This window comes from Mastomys coucha, unplaced genomic scaffold (genome assembly GCF_008632895.1).
Source record: "Mastomys coucha isolate ucsf_1 unplaced genomic scaffold, UCSF_Mcou_1 pScaffold22, whole genome shotgun sequence".
In the NCBI taxonomy this organism is placed as follows: Eukaryota; Metazoa; Chordata; class Mammalia; order Rodentia; family Muridae; genus Mastomys; species Mastomys coucha.
This window is the reverse complement of record NW_022196905.1, coordinates 210,443,381-210,459,269: the sequence shown is the minus strand read 5'-3', so window position 1 is coordinate 210,459,269 and position 15,889 is coordinate 210,443,381. Positions and strand designations below refer to the sequence as shown.

At 52.6% G+C, this 15,889-nt stretch overlaps 1 protein-coding gene across 6 annotated transcripts in view; it reads right to left on the bottom strand.

The window, feature by feature from the left end:
• Positions 1–4,684: 4,684 nt before the first annotated feature.
• Slc27a1 (solute carrier family 27 member 1) overlaps positions 4,685–15,889 on the bottom strand; it is an 18,789-nt gene continuing 7,584 nt past the window's right edge. For 5 of the 6 annotated variants that reach the window (XM_031340240.1, XM_031340239.1, XM_031340237.1 and 2 more), the window contains exons 3-13: positions 12,112–12,506; positions 11,842–12,003; positions 11,696–11,765; positions 11,204–11,295; positions 11,029–11,138; positions 7,560–7,769; positions 7,344–7,470; positions 7,120–7,257; positions 6,884–7,048; positions 6,405–6,551; positions 4,685–5,902 (exon numbers count right to left, since the gene is read on the bottom strand). In XM_031340240.1, the coding sequence (XP_031196100.1) occupies positions 5,745–5,902; positions 6,405–6,551; positions 6,884–7,048; positions 7,120–7,257; positions 7,344–7,470; positions 7,560–7,769; positions 11,029–11,138; positions 11,204–11,295; positions 11,696–11,765; positions 11,842–12,003; positions 12,112–12,506 (1,774 nt within the window). In that variant the 3' untranslated portion in view covers positions 4,685–5,744. The remainder of the gene's footprint in view (positions 5,903–6,404; positions 6,552–6,883; positions 7,049–7,119; positions 7,258–7,343; positions 7,471–7,559; positions 7,770–11,028; positions 11,139–11,203; positions 11,296–11,695; positions 11,766–11,841; positions 12,004–12,111; positions 12,507–15,889) is intronic. The other variant, XM_031340241.1, reaches the window with a different exon arrangement.

Sequence of the window (15,889 nt, the reverse complement as noted above, 5' to 3'; positions counted from 1 at the left end):
TGCCCTGGCTGTCCTGGAACTCACCCTGTGGACCAGGCTGACCTCCAACTCACAGAGACCAAGTGCTGGGATTAAAGGCGTGTGCCCCTGTTCTGGCCTTTAAGCACATTTTTTAAAAGCCTTTCAGGGCTGGAGAGATGGCTCAGCAGTTAAGAGCACTGATTGCTCTTTCAGAGGTCCTGAGTTCAATTCCTAGCAACCACATGGTGGCTCACAACCATCTGTAATGGGATCTGGTGCCCTCTTCTAAGATGTCTGAAGACAGCTACAGTGTACTCATAAAATAAATAAAAATATATCTTTTAAAAAATCTTTTATTGTTTCTTTGTAAATTTCACATCATGCACCCTAATCACTCTCATCTCCACTTCTGCTCATAATTCCCACCGCCCTTAAAACACCCCCCCCCCAGAGAAAAATCTCATGGAAGCTGTAGTGTGTCACAGTGTGTCCCACAGTATAACCTGTTGTCCACACTTCTTTGCTTGCAAATGTTCACTGCAGTGACTTGGTCTGCTGTGAGGTCCCTAGCTACTGCTACACTATCAATACTGAAACTTCATCTAGGACTTGTCTTGGCTATCCTGCTGTTGCCCTGTGTCAGGTAGGTCGTGTAGTTTTGGATCTGTAGGACTGGTCCTTTCATGTACTCCAGCAGTTCATCAATGGGGTAGGTGGGCCAAATTCAAAGCCCTGGCTCTGGGCCTGGGATGTATCTGAGCTGCTCAGCCCACTGGCTCTCTTGCTCTCACGCCCTTGGGGCTGGCTCACCAGTAAACCTTGCTACCAGGGTATACTGTGCTGAGCAAGCAAGGTATAGGTATAGGGCCCACACTCCTGAATGCTTCAACTGGTGAAGAACTTGGCCAGTTCTCCAGCTGTCATGGGCCCCAGGCCAGCTCTCTGACCTGCCATAGGTGGTGAGGGACAAGAGAGGGAAGAGGGCATCTCTCTGGCTATGGGAGGTGCCAGCTCTCCCATGATACCCAGGTGAGGAGTGGAGCCAGTTCTGCACAGCCCTCAGACATAATGACCTCCAGCTCAGACCAGACCAGACATGTCCACTTAGCCTTTGGTGACAGGCTGCACCTGGGCTGTGGCCCAGACATGGCCCCCAGTGGCAGCACAGGCCAGGACCCCACTATGGTCCCAGGCATCATCACTGGCTTCCCATATCAGGCTGTTCCTCACTAACCTCAAATGTCCAGTTCTGTCTCTTCATTGTATCCACATCTTTGTTTCTCTTTTTCTTCCATTTCTCCACCACTTTCTTGCTTCTCTTAGTGGGGCCTGGAGTATCTGAGTGTCTGGGGTCATCTTACAAGTGCTTGTGCATTATGGCCCTGGGCAGGGGTCACCTTAGGCATGGGTTGCAATCCCCAAGCATGTGCAGCACCAGACTGGTGGTCATCTTGGACTAGCTCCATCTGGGCATCATGCATGGTTCCTGTCTGGTTGTTGTTGCCTCTGGCTAGCTCCTTGCCCTGCTCAGGGGTGGAGCCCTTTTGTAGAATGAGGGGTTGCAAGTGTGGCTTAACCATTGAACACCACCTGTGTGCATAAGTCCCAAGGCTTCAACTTGAAAGATGCAAAAGGAAAGAGGGGAGGAAGGAAAGAGGAAACAGTGAACCCCAGCTCCTCTCTGTGTGAATAACATGGATTTGTTCACAGTGCTATCCCCTTCATGAGAGTTAAGAATGGATAAAATTCTGGGGTGGGAAGGGCAATGGGCTCATTTTTCAAATTTAAAATTGAGGCTTTTGCTCGGTGGTGGTGGCACATGCCTTTAATCCCAGCACTTGGGAGGCAGAGGCAGGCCTGGTCTACAGACTGAGTTCCAGGACAGTCAGGGCTACACAGAGAAACCCTGTCCTGAAAAACCAAGAAAAAAAATTGAGGCTTTCAAACTTTTTGGCAATTGCCAGACAGTGGTGCCATACACCTTTAATCCCCCCAATACTCAGAAAGCAGAAGCAGGCAGATCTCTGAGCTCAAGGCCCGCCTGGTCTACAGAGTAAGTTCAGGACAGCCGAAGCTACACAGAGAAACCCTGTCTCAAACATACAAAAACACCTTTTTGCCTTGTTCTCTTCTGGCTGTTTGATGTGGGTTGACCTAGGACTGGGCATCCTATTTCTCAGTTTCCCAAGGGCTTTGATGGCAGGTGTCTGCATCCAGCCGGCTATCCTTTTCTATTTTGCTTGTTTTGTTCTGAAAAAGCATCTCACCATGCAGCCTGGCTGGCTGGAAGTGGCTGTTCCTTTTAGAACACATGTTCAAACAATGTCCTGCATTGCGACAACAGACTGTCCTTGGGCCTGTCTCTCACTAGCCATGCCTGATCCACTCCGCTGCCATTCGGTCAAGTGCATGGTCGGGACTGTGAAGGATTCCAGGGGTGGGTTGCCAGCTGAGCCGCACTGCCTGCATACCAGGCCCTCCTTCAGCACTTGCTGGTCCCTACAGGGAGATGCATCACCCTACCCTGAGGCACTGAGGCCCAACCCAGGAATTGGAGGATCTGCAGAAGCTGAGGGAAGCAAGCTGAATGCCTGCCTGGTGGCCCTGCTCTGTACAGACTGGCATGGAGGGTCCAGGGTCCTGTTGCTGTCAAAACGGCTTTCCCCAAATTCATGCATTTTAACACACAGAGCCTTGCTAATGGTGTTGAGAAGGTAGAAATGGTGTGCCTTGAGAAACCTCCACCAAGCCTGGCTGCCTGAGATCCATCCCCAGGGCCACACTGTGGAAGGAGAGAGCTGATATCGTCCTCTGAACATCATTGGCACTGTGACACATACACAAACGGTGGCAAGTCAGTCCCATTAGTGTCCAGAGAGGGGAAACCCCCAAAACTGAGCTACTCAAACCTCTGCTCTCAGTTAAGTCCCAGCCTTGAGTCCCAGCCATCAGTCAAGATGACTCTTAAAGGTGGCTTGAGCCAACCACACATTATTTCTTTCAGAAAAACGTTTCTAACTTATTATTTTGGATTTTAGTTTGTGTATGTTATGCTTGCATAGCTGTATGCAAACTGTGTGCATGTCAGATTCCAGCAAAGGGGAGGTGAACTCGGATGGTTATCGGTCACCATCCATACGCTCAGAAGCACCTAGAGGACCACCGAGGGCTCTTAACTACTCCCTAGCCCACTTTCTTTTCTAATTTCTTTGCTATGTTTTATTTTTCAAGATGGGTTCTCTGTGTGGCCCCGGTTGTCCTGAAACTCATTATGTAGACCAGGCTTGTTTTGAATTCACAGAAAGAGCTCTGCGTCTCCAGTGCTGGGATGAAAGGGATGTGTCATGGCTGGAGAGGTGGCTCAGCAGCTAAGAGCACCGACTGCTCTTCCAGAGGTCCTGAGGTCAATTTCCATCGACATGGTGGCTCACAACTATGTGTGATGGGATCGATGCCCTCTTCTGGTGTATACTCAAGAGTACTCATGTAAATAAAAATAAATCTTTAAAAACAAAAGGCCCAGGCTAGAGAGATGGCTCAGAGGTTAAGAGCACTGGCTGCTCTTGCAGAGGTCCCGAGTTCAATTTCCAGCAACCATAGGATGGCTCTATAATGAGATTTGGTGCCCTCTTCTGGCCATCAGCAGAACAATGATAAATCTTAAAAACAAACAGCCCGTGCCAACATACCCATCCTTTTCTAATTTTTTTTTTTTTTTTTTTTGAGACAGATCTGTACTGGCTAGTACTTATGTCAACTCGATGCAAGCCACAGCCATTCAGGAAGAACCCCCCTCAATTGAGAGATCAGCTGGTGGGCAATCTTTCCTGATTGGTAATTGATGGAGGAGGGACCAGTCCATTGTGGGTGGTGCCATCCCTAAGCTGAACAGAGCAGGCAGAGCTCAGGGCAGTAGTGGCCCACAACTTTAATCCTTGTACTGGGGAGGAAGGGGCAGGCAGATGCCTGAGTTTGAGGCCAGCCTTGTGTACAAAGCAAGTTCCCAAATTTCCAAGTCTACCCAAAGAAACCCTGTCTTGAAAAAACAATAAATAGGGCTGGAGAGATGGCTCAGAGGTTAAGAGCACCAACTGTTCTTCCAGAGGTCCTGAGTTCAATTCTCAACAACCACATGGTGGCTCACAACCATCTGTAATGGGATTTGATGCCCTCTTCTGGTGTGTCTGAAGAAAGCAATGGTGTACTCATATACATAAAATCAATAAATCTTAAAAAAAAAAAAAAGAAAAAGAAAAAGAAAAAACAATAAATAAAATAAAAATTTAAAAGGCTGGACTGGAGAGATGGCTCAGCAGTTAAGAGCACCAACTGCTCTTCCAGAGGTCCTGAGTACAGTTCCCAGCAAGTACATGACAACTCACAACCATCTGTAATGGGATCTGATGCCCTCTTCTGGTGTGTTTGAAGAGAGCAATGGTGTACTCATATACATAAATCTTAAAAAAAATTTCTTAAAGGCTGAGTAAGCCATGGGGAGCAAGGCAGTAAGCAGCACCCCCCCCCATGTCCTCTGTATCAGCTCCTGCCCTAGCTTCCCTCAATAGATTGTGATTCACAGTATGTACACCAAGTAAACCCTTTCCTCCCTAGGTTGCTTTGGTCATGATGTTTCATCACAGCCAGTAGCCCTGGCTGGGACAAACTGGGTGTCCTGCTGCAGCCTGCTCAGGTGCGACCTACAGAAATGCTGTGCTCCGGCAGGTGTCAAGGCTCAGCACATTTATTTTTTAAAACCAACAAGGAAATAACACTCGCATGTGGTTGATTGCGGGCAGCCTGTAGTTGCTCTGTCCACACCCATCATGCCCTTGCAGATGAAGGCAGGCAGAGGCCCTGCTTGGTGACTGAGGGATGTCACCAACAATCTCAATGGGGACCATGGGAGCCAGGAGGGTAGACCTCAAATGTCGTAGGCAACAGGGCCTGGGCTATCTGCACTAGTGCAGTGGGGAGCATTCCAGGGCTGCCACCGGAGGTGCCTAAGACACCACCACAGCAACCTTCCCGGGTCTCTCCTGCTGCGATGTGAGGACATCCAAGCTTTGCCAGGGTGAGGGCTTCCAGAGCTCATGCCTGGGGACCCCTGAATTGACACATGTGGGCAGAGCCAACGCTAGCCACATCTAAGTGATCAGAGTCAGTTCTGGAAGCTTTTAGGACATGAGGGGAAAGTGGAGACTCAGAAAACCCTTAGGGACAATAGTGCATAAGTGTCATCAGTCTGAGACTGCAGGGTGGTGCCCAGAGGCAGTAGGGTGGTGAGTCTGAGGCCAGCTTGGCCTCCACAGTGAGACCCTATCTCAAAACAAAACAATAATGCAAAACAATATTTTCAGTTGATTGGGGGTCAGTGGGAGACTGCATGTGTCTTCCAGCTGACATGAGGGTGTGCTTGCTACCAACCCTCAGCAGGGACAGCAGCTATGTGGGCCCCCACTTGCTCTGCAGGGGAACTGTGGGTGAACCTAAGGCACAATGGGAAAGGGAGGTGGGCGCCAGTGTGGGTCACAGCCTGCAGCCCGGACCCCTGGACACTGGTCCAACTGCAGCCAACATGTGTTTGTGGGGCTCCTGCTGTGTAGGGAGAAAAAGAGATGGAGAAAAAAAAATGGCAGAGGCCAGATGGATGCACAGTGGGGAGTAGGAGAGGGACCCCGGCCACTCAGGTTCCAGTGTCCTATTCAACAGGTGCTGCTGTCCACGTGGCCAAGTAGAAGCACCTGAAGAGGGGTGTCAAGCTCCCAGGTCTCAGGAGTCCAGGCTCAGAGTGAGAAGTCACCGGCGCAGATATGGGCATAGACTCTCTCATCCAGGGGTAGGTAGCATCCCTGCTTCAGGTCTAGAAAGAAGAGCCGGTCTGAGGTCTGGCGGGGGTCAAAGCCTTCACGCTGCAGCCGGGTCTTCTGGATCTTGAAGGTGCCTGGAGTTTGGGGAGGACAGAGGTATGTACCCTGAAGCAACTGTCTGCATAAGCAGGGATCCTTTCAGCAGCGACACCTCCCTGTGAATACCCTTCAGTTCCCAAGGCAGGAAGAAAACACCAGCTCTCAGGCCACAGGCAAGCTTGGCCCTGTGGGCCCCTGTTGTGCTAGCGAATCAAGTTTGATCTGCACACACCCAAGCTGTCCAGAGACCCATTCTCTTAGCTACTTCATGCTGCTGTGTCTTTGAGCTGAGCCCCAAAGTCCAAAGAGCTATCTTGGGTTTTTGTTATAAGTGGATATTAATATTCTTGTTTTCTTGGAAACAGGGTCTTGCTCTGCAGTCCCTGTCATGGAAGCACATGCCTGTAATCCCAGCCCTTAGAGGCAAGCGGATCTCCTGAGTTCCAGGGCAGGTGGCTGTTGGCCCACATTTACACAGGGGAGTAGGAGCCTAAATTAGGGCAAAGAGGTAAATGGCTTCCTGGGCAAGGACTGTACCTGTGGTATCCACCTGGGGCAGAAGACGCAAGAAGATGGGCCGAGCATAGGATGCGAGAACCTTCTGCAATTCCTGGTACATTGAGTTAGGGTCCAGATGGCTGTGGGGATCTGCAATGGCCGCCATGCCGGCTTTCCCCTCCACTCCTACAAAAGAGGACTCAGCTGAGAACACCCTGCCCACCTGAAGTTAGTCCTGGTCATTACTCTCTGACCTCCCACCTGGGATAACTAATCCTGGCAGTATCCATTTTATAAGGGATCCTGTTTTCAGCCTTCTGTTCCTGAGAAAGGGTCCCCCAAACTGAAGCTCACTATTAGGAATGTGGATGGACTCAACCCAGTGGCCCACCCAGTCAGCAGCAACAACATACTTCTCTGCCTCGTGCATGGCCCACGAGTACTGTACCTGCAGGTCCCTTCTGGATGGACTCCGTGGGGCTCCTGCACCCCACAACTACCCTGTGTCCCCAGCTTGCCTGGCACAGCCACCCCATACACAGCCACGTCCGTCTGGCCCAGGAGGCGGCTCAGCACGGCTTCCACCTCCGTCGTGGACACGTTCTCCCCGCGCCAGCGGAAGGTGTCCCCGCTACGGTCACGAAAATACATGTACCCCAGCTCGTCCATCACTAGCACGTCACCTACAGGGGAGAGAGGCAGATGGGACCGGGCTTCGCATTCTGCCACCCAGCCCGGCCACGAGGCTCCGCACCTGAGAGGTAGGCGCTGTCGCCCTTTCGGAACACACTGTGGGCAATCTTCTTGTTGGTGGCGCTGTCACTAACATAGCCATCGAAACGCCGAAGAGGGTCCTGCTGGTTGATCTGGCCCACAAGAAGGCCGGGTTCCCCTGGAGGAGGTGACACTCAGGCTGAGTGGGTGTGGGAGCCGTGGAGACCCCAGCTCCCCGAGGCACCAGGCAAGGGCCGCGCTCACCTGGCTGGCACGGGATGCAGAGGCCCTGGGAGTCCCGCAGTGGCTCCATCGTGTCCTCGTTGACCTTGACCAGACGGATGGGGTACACATGCGTGAGAATACGGCTGTTGAAGCCACAGGAGCCGACCTAGGGTGGATACGGCGGTGAGGGCGGCCTGAAGGGTCTCATGCCCTAGGAAACCGACAGGCGCCAGCCCGCACCCCACAGCCGCGAACCTTGCCGTCCATGTTGGCAATGCTGCAGTTGCACTCGGTGGCGCCGTAGAACTCGCCAATCTGCGGCACACCGAAGCGCTGCGTGAACTCTTCCCAGATGGCGGGCCGCAGTCCGTTACCCACGGCCAGGCGCACGCGGTGCCGCCGCTCCACATCGCGAACCGGCTGCCTCAGCAAGTAGCGGCAGATTTCACCGATATACTGCACTACCTGCGGGTGGCCAGGAGCGGGACTCAGGTAAGGCCCAATGAGAAGCAGAGCTCGGCGATGGGTGGGACCTGAACAGTGAAGGAAGAGCCTGGCCGCCACCTACGTCAAGGGATGGGCCCAAGAGCAGTGCTGGGCCAAGGAGAATAAGCACTGAGGACTTTTTTAAGGTGCTAGGGACAGAACCATGGGCTATATGCTAAGCAAGCAGTCACCACGCCCCTTTTATGGTTTTTGAGACAGGGTGGTCTTTATGTAGCCTAGGCTGTCCAGGAACAACTTATCCTCCTGCCTCAGTCTTCCAAATACCAGGATAACAGGTGTGTATGCCATGCTTGGTTAGTCTCCCTAGGGTTCCCCTTGCCTCTCAGCCTTCCACTATCTGCAGCCACAGGTGTTAGCCTCCACGGCAACACCTCCTTTCCCACTCTCCTTTCCCCACCATTGAAAAGGGATAACTAAAGAGAAAAGCTAGCCAAATAAAATGGAAGGCTGAGTACATGATACTAGGACCAAATCCGTGCATAGCCTTGGCTACATAGCCAGTTCCAGGCCAGCCAGTACATGAGTCTGTCTCCAAAGAGGAGGAGGAAGGAAGGGGAAAAAGAGAGGAGGGAAGGAGGGATAGAGAGCACTCCCTCCTAGGTCACACTGTGCCTGCGGTTTTCACCATGCAGCATTCCCATGTTTGTGACTGAAAAGCTGTCTTTTAGAAAGTGTAGACTTAAGGTTTGGGTTTTGGTCTGTGAACTGACTAAAACCTTGCCTAACTCCAGAACTGCTCTCCAGCTCTATCTGCCATTTGAGTGTCACATGCCTATTATTCAGCACTTACGAGACCGAACGAGGCAGGACCACCGTGGGTCCAGGCTATCCTGACTGCCAAGTAAGACCCTGTGTCTCAGGAACTAAGCAAAGCCCAACCGGCCAGGTCCATGGCCACAGCCCAGAGGGGGCTTCTAGCAGCCTCTGCTCTCTAGTGCCTTGTTGAACAAAGGCTTCAGCGCTCTGTCCCTCACTCCACACCCCCGTGCCCCTCACCCTGGTAGCCCTCACCCTAGCCCCTCTCTGCCCCACAGGATTTCCATTACCACACAAACTGAAAGAAAGGGCTTTGAAGGCACTGAAGGCACTTCACAGCCCCCACACGGCAGAGGACCTGAGTGCCACTGGTGTCTGTGACCCAGGGTACATTCCACCACAGGCAGCTGGACAATACAGGTTCAGCATGTATTATCAGGAGGTAGATGCAGGTGTGTGTGTGTGTGTGTGTGTGTGTGTGAGAGAGAGAGAGAGAGAGAGAGAGAGAGAGAGAGAGAGAGCGTGAGAGAGACAGAGAGACAGAGAAAGACAGAGACAGAGAGAGGAGCAAAAAAAAAAAAAAAGTAGGGTGGAGGGCTGATAAGATGGCTCAGCGGGTAAGAGCACCGACTGCTTTTCCAAAGGTCCTGAGTTCAAATCCCAGCAACCACATGGTGGCTTACAACCATCTGTACTGCTACAGTGTGTACTCATATACATAAAATAAATATTTTTTAAAAAAGTAAGGTGGAAAGGGTAGACACCTGACATCACACCTGACATCACAACAGCCCCCACATGCACAAAATGAGGAACAGAGAAGTGACCATCCTGGGCTCAGCATGTCTTGTAGTACAGGCTGGCCTCACTGTCCACATCCTAGGTTCCAGAATAGAGAGAATATTTTTAAAAAGCCAGTATGCCTTCCCTGAGCCAAAAGACCCTATGTGTGTGAACTGGCAACAGAAAGTACACCAGGCTGGGGAGGTGAGAAGCAGGGACTGCTAGTAGGGATGGAATGTTCTGGAACTAGACAGAGGTGGGAGTTGTACAGCATGCAGCATCCAGGGTGGACCCAGGGGCCCCACCTGAGCTTTAACATGAAGCCGCCGGGTGACGGCGGTGTGCTGGGGGCTGCTGGAGATCCACTCCAGCCTGACCAGCTGTGCTGACCTGCTACCACCTGGCTCCTCTGCCTTTTTCTCAAGTGAGTGTAGCGTTTCAAAGTCAGATTAGCACTTTCCCCAAGACAGATGTAAAGTCTGCAACACTGGCAGAGAACAGGGGCCTCTAGCTCTGCTGTGCAGGGCTATGCAACCTGGATAAGCCCTCTCTGTCAACTGCTGGTCCCTCTAGATCCCCAGACACACCCAGCTCCTTCCTCCTCTGATCCAGCAGTCCTGCACCTCAGCTGGGAAAGAGCAGGCAGGGGCTTAATTCTGCCAGTTGGGTGTGCCAGGGATCAGGGAGGGTGCTTGCTCAGGGTCTGCTTCTGCTCCAGGCACTCTGGCCACAATACCCTGCCTGTGCTTAACCACTCACTAGGCCTCTCCCTGCCCACAGAGCTGATCCTACCCATGACTTCTGGCCTTATCAGAAGAACCCCAGCACTGTGCAGGTAGCATCTGGAGGGATACAGGGTACCCAGCCTCCATCTCAGCTGCCTCAGTTTCACTGACTGTAAAACAGGTACAATCTTTGGTGATGCTGTAGGAGACTCCAAAGAATTTACACAGAAAACCTTTAGCATTGCAGGGACACAGGCTGGTCCCCCTTCCTCACTGGGACAGAGACCCCACGATCAAGGTGGACAGGGCCTAACTAGATGGGACCACCTAGTCAGAGCATGGCCTGGTCTGGATGGGAGAACTGGGACCTGTGCAGGTAGGACCCAGCTTGCCTACAGCTAGTGTGACCTTGCAAGGAGAGGTAGCAACCAAACACAATGGAGAGAACTTGGCCAGAAGGGATTAGCCTGGTACAGCAGGGCCAGAGGAGCAGTGGCAAGATCTGACCTGGGTAGCAGCACCTTGGTTGGCTGAGGGGGGTGGGGCCTAAGAGAGAGGCAGGGCCTATCCAAGGGGGTGGAATTGGCTAAGCTGGAGTGACCCAGGTCAGGTGAGGCTTGGCTGAGCCGGAGGAGCGGCTTGGTAGGGTCAGGAACACAAAGCAGTATGGTGGGGATGCAAGTTTAAGGTGAGGTCTGGGTGGAACAGGAGAATGACAATAAGGTGGAGCCAGAGCGGGAGGGGCGTGGTCAGAGCAGGAGGGCATGCCCTTAAGCCAGGTACTGAGCCTCATTGGGATCAGCCAAACAGAGACCCCCTCATGAGGGCGTGGGCAGAGAAAGAGGGGTGTGTCCTGATCCAGCCAGAGCCACAGGGACTGTTGTACACCCACCCACCACCCACCCACCACCCTCCCGTGTGGTGGGAGGGGCCTGTGAAGGGGCAGGGCCTACCGTGCAATTGTACTTGACACAATCATCCCAGAAGCGGCTGGCGGAGAACTTCTTGCGCAGTACCACCGTTAACCCGTAAATGACACACTGTCCCACGCCCATGATGTTCCCTAGACAGAGGGTAGCTGTGAGGGTCGCTGAGGGATTCCCTCCACTCCCCTGGGTGCCCACATACCTGCAGAGTGGTAGAGCGGCAGGCAGTCGTAGAGCACATCGGAGGCCCGCATGCTGTAGGAATGGTGGCCGAAGGCTGCAATGCGGTAGTATCTGCAGGGAGAGGCAAGTCACTGGCAGAGATCTAGAGCTGACACATCTGGGGAAGAGTCTTCTGGTCTGGAGGGAAAGGACCTGAGCCCCTGGGAAGGTGGAGCAAATGGAAGGATTCCAAGGCTTAAAATTAAGACTGTGCTTGGCTGGAGGAAGAACTGGCCAGAGAGGACTAAGCTACTACATGACTCAGTAGTGCCAAAGCAGAATGGTCACGGGATTTAGGATACAAAACCTTCAAGGATGCTAGCCAAGGGTGGGGGGCGGGGGTAGGGGGGAGGAGGCAGAACAGGAGCTAGGCGGGGCTCAGCCAGAAGAGGAGGAGAAGGAAAAGACCATGGGGGACAGGTCCCAGCATAGGCAGGCCATGGGGAAGAGAGGGCCCTAGGACCCTGCTTACCTGCTATGCACCACAATGGCCGCCTTAGGAAGCCCAGTGGTCCCAGAAGTATAGATGTAAAACAGTCGATCTGCAGAAGAAGGAGGTGTCGAGCACCAGAAGAGCGGAGGACAGAGGGGATAGATGTCAGGGGCCCTTCCACTTACCATCCATGCCCTTGCCTGGGGCTTGTGCCAGGGGTGTGGTGGGCGCCTCAGCAAGCATGGGGTCCAGGAGCTGCGCGTCAGGCAGGATGCTCTCAGGCCCCAGATCTCCAGAGCAGAACTTGAGGAGGCTCTTCCCCAGCTGCTCGCTCACCTCCGCCACCGCTGTGGTGACAGAGGCTCAGGGTCACAGTCACGAAGCACCCCTGGCCAGCATCTCCCTATCCCTGAGGTCCCTGGGTCCCCACCCTCCTGGTATCCACCAGGCCTCACCCGCTGCCATCTCCCCGCCATAAATGAGGGCCTTGGCAGCTGATGTGCCCAGGCAGAAGGCCAGGGGCTCCCGCCTCAGGTTGACATTGAGAAGCGCAGCCACCACACCGGCCTTGGCCAGGCCCAGCCACAGTCCCACGAACTCGGGCCGGCCCTCCAGGAACACAGCCACCACATCGCCTGGTGCAAAGCCCAGCTGGTGGAACAGGTTGGCCACAGCATTGGAGTAGGTGTCCAGCTGTGCGAAGGTCCAGCATATACCGCTACTCGCGTCCACCAGTGCCAGGCGCTCTGGTTGTCGCTGGGCCACGGCCTTGAAGATGCTCGGGATCGTGTCTCCTGCTCGCCGGTGTCGACGCAACTCTAGCCGCACACGAATCAGAACGGAGAGGCCACTGCAGAGACAGGGAGAGGGCCACTGTCCAGAGCTGCCTGTAGCCTGGTGGGCCCAGGACAGCTGGGGTCCAGTAAGGGATCCTTTAATGGCTGATATCTTAGGGCAGGGAGCATTAACCAACCAGACAGGAAGTTATGAATCCCCAACGCCAGCCTGTCTACCACATGATAATTAGTCACCAAGTAGTTGTCCCTAAATGGCCTGGTGCCCTGAATATCAATTGTCAGATTCTCTTTTGTGCTCTGTGATGTTGTATACATGCTTAGCAGGCAATTTACTACCACACCCTCAGCTTCTCACTGGGGAATTCCACCCCTAAGCTAGACTCCCCAGCCCCTCACTTAGTATTCTAGGCAGGAGAGTCACAACCTTAGCTCCTCTATGGAGGATTCTAGGTAGGGCTCCACCCCTGAGCCTCGCCCCTAGCCCCTCACTGGGGGATTCTAGGCAGGGCTCCACCCCTGAGCCACGCCCCTAGCCCCTCACTGGGGGATTCAAGGCAGGGCTCCACCCATGACCCACACCCCTAGCCCCTCACTGGGGGATTCTAGGCAGGGCTCCACCCCTGACCCATGCCCACAGCTGCTCACTGGGGGATTCTAGGCAGGGCTCCACCCCTGACCCATGCCCACAGCTGCTCACTGGGGGATTCTAGGCAGGGCTCCACCCCTGAGCCCCCAGCCCGTTTTTTATTTTTGTGAGTCAGGGTCTCCCTAACTGCCCTCTAACCTAGAGCTTGCACTCCTGCCTCATCATCTGGAGCACCTGGGTTGACAGGTGTGATTATCAGGAAGATCTCAGAACTCATTCTTGTTCCTCTCTCTGGGAACAAGATGTCCTTTGTGTACTGTACCCCATCTTCAGAGGACACCTGGAACGGTGGCCAAACTCGCCAGAGCCTTGGCCTCCCACTTGATAGCTCCTTGCTAGCCCAGGCTAGCTCTGAACTCTCAGTAACCCTGCCTCCGGCTACAGAACCCCAGCAGCTACCTTTCTTCCTTCATCAGGTCATTCCCCTTCTCACCCTTCACGTCCTCCCTCACCCCCCTCAGACTACTCAACTGCACCTCTGCTCTGAAGACAGGTCACAGCCCTCTGGGAGGGCACCGCACAGTGATGAGCACTGGGCAGAACTGAAGGAGGTGGGAGGGGTGACAACAGTCACAACAAGTACTCTTGACAGTGGGACTGTGGAAGAGGCGTGTGGCTTCCACTCAGCGGGAGCAAATGTCCTGGGTATGTTACACTCAGTTTACATGGCTAGAGACAGGAACCAGGACACACAGGAGAGCAATCTACCAACTGAGCCCCAGATTTTCTTGTTTCTCCCCAAATAGCTAACAGTATCTCCTATGTGCCTGGGTGAGACTTAGAGGGGACAAAAAATGCCTTGTGCCATGCCCATCCCAGCTGTGTCCCATCCTCCCTACTGCAAACGCGCCCAGCACCGCCTGCCCCCATTCCTTGGCATTGGCTCAGCAGCCATACTCTCCCTCAGCAGTGCTCTCCTCCCCCAGACTTTGGTTTAGCAGTTCAGAAAACACTTCAGGACCCCTGGAAGTGCTGCCCCTGCATTGCATCTCTCCCCTGACACCCACGACCTTCTAAACCGCTGCGCTGACTCACTTCTGTCCTGTCCTGTTTCCCAGGAGGGAAAGAGCAGGGACGGGGGCTACCTAATGCCTGTCATCTAAGCATCCAGGAAACTGAGGCAGTGGTAGTAGGAGCACTAGACCAGACACTGCTGTGCAATAGGATTCAAAAACAAAAACAAAGACAAAATAGGGCTGGAGAGATGGCTCAGCAGGTAAGAGCACTAGCTGCTCTTTCAGAGAACCTGTGATTAATTCAGACAAACCACGTGGCAGTTCCCAAACACCTGGAGCTATGGTTCCTGTTGCAAAACCCTCTTTTGCCTTCTGCAAGCACTAGGCATGCACATGGTACACACATACATGCAGGCAAAACTTTTATGCACATGAAAAATAAATTTAAAAAACTTATACATAGCCGGGTAGTAGTGGCACATGCCTTTAATCCCAGCATTTGGGAGGCAGAGGCAGGCGGATTTCTGAGTTCAAGGCCAGCCTGGTCTACAGAGTGAGTTCCAGGACAGCCAGGGCTACCCTGTCTTGAAAAGAAACCCTGTCTTGAAAAAACAAAAAAAAAATAAAAAATAAAAAATAAATAAATAATAAAAAACTAAAACATTAAGTAAAAATAATTTTTTGTTTTGTTTTGTTTTTTTGTTTTTCAAGACAGGGTTTCTGTGTAGCCCTGGCTGTCCTGGAACTCACTCTAGACCAGGCTGGTCTCAAACTCAGAAATCAGTCTGTCTCTGCCTCCCAAATGCTGGGATTAAAGGCATGTGCCACCACTGCCTGGCTAAAAATAATTTTTTAAGATTCTCTTTTCTTTAGATGTATTTATTTTATGTATGAATGCCCTACTTGCATGTACACCTGCATGCCAGAGGAGGGCATCAGATCATTCTATAGATAGTTATGAGCCACCATATGGTTGCTGGGGATTGAACTCCGGACCTTTGGATGAGTAGACAATGCTCTTAACTTCTAAGCTATCTCTCTAGCCTGTAAAAATAAATTTAAAACTAAAAGGGCTCAGACGGTGGTGGCTCACATCTTTAACCCCAGCACTAGGGAGGCAGAGAAAGGTGTACTTCTGAGTTCCAAGCCAGCCTGGTCTAGAGATAGTAGACAGCCAGGACTACACAGAGAAAACCTGTCTCAAAAAAAACTAAAATTGAATTAAAAAGAAAAAAGAAAAAGAAAGGCAAAGTAGCCAGCAAACCATTTTAGAAGATTGCCTGAGGCCCAAGGCTGCCCCTCCTGGTGCAGTGACTGCCACACATAATCCTAGAGGGAAGGGAGACCCCAGTGCCTGGGTGGCAGGTCAGCCAGGAATCCTGCTGCCTTCAGAAACAGCTGCCCCAGGGTTTGGAGGCTTACCAGAGATGAAGATCGGCAAGAGGGTTATGCTGAGGACTTTGAGGTGGTGGGTACACTAGGAGAGGGACTTGGGCCCTGAGAACTGATAAATGTCATCAGTAAGGTAGCTGGTTATCATTAAAGCAAAAGATCATGAGCTCAAAGCCAGCCTGGGCTACATACACAGCAATTGTGAGGCTAGCCCAGGCTATAGGAGACAGGGTCTCCTTAAAAACCTTGCCTGAAAATATGTTAGTACAATGTTTAAAAGAGTTCTCTCCTCTACCTTGAGGGTCCTGGGAATGGAACTCAGGTACTACAGCTTGCAGGCAAGTCTCTCCATCTCATGCACCCAAAGAGCAGCTATCAGAGTCACCTACTCCTGAGGGTATATGAATCCCCCCTTCCTGCCCCAGCTGGGTACTGTGAGCAG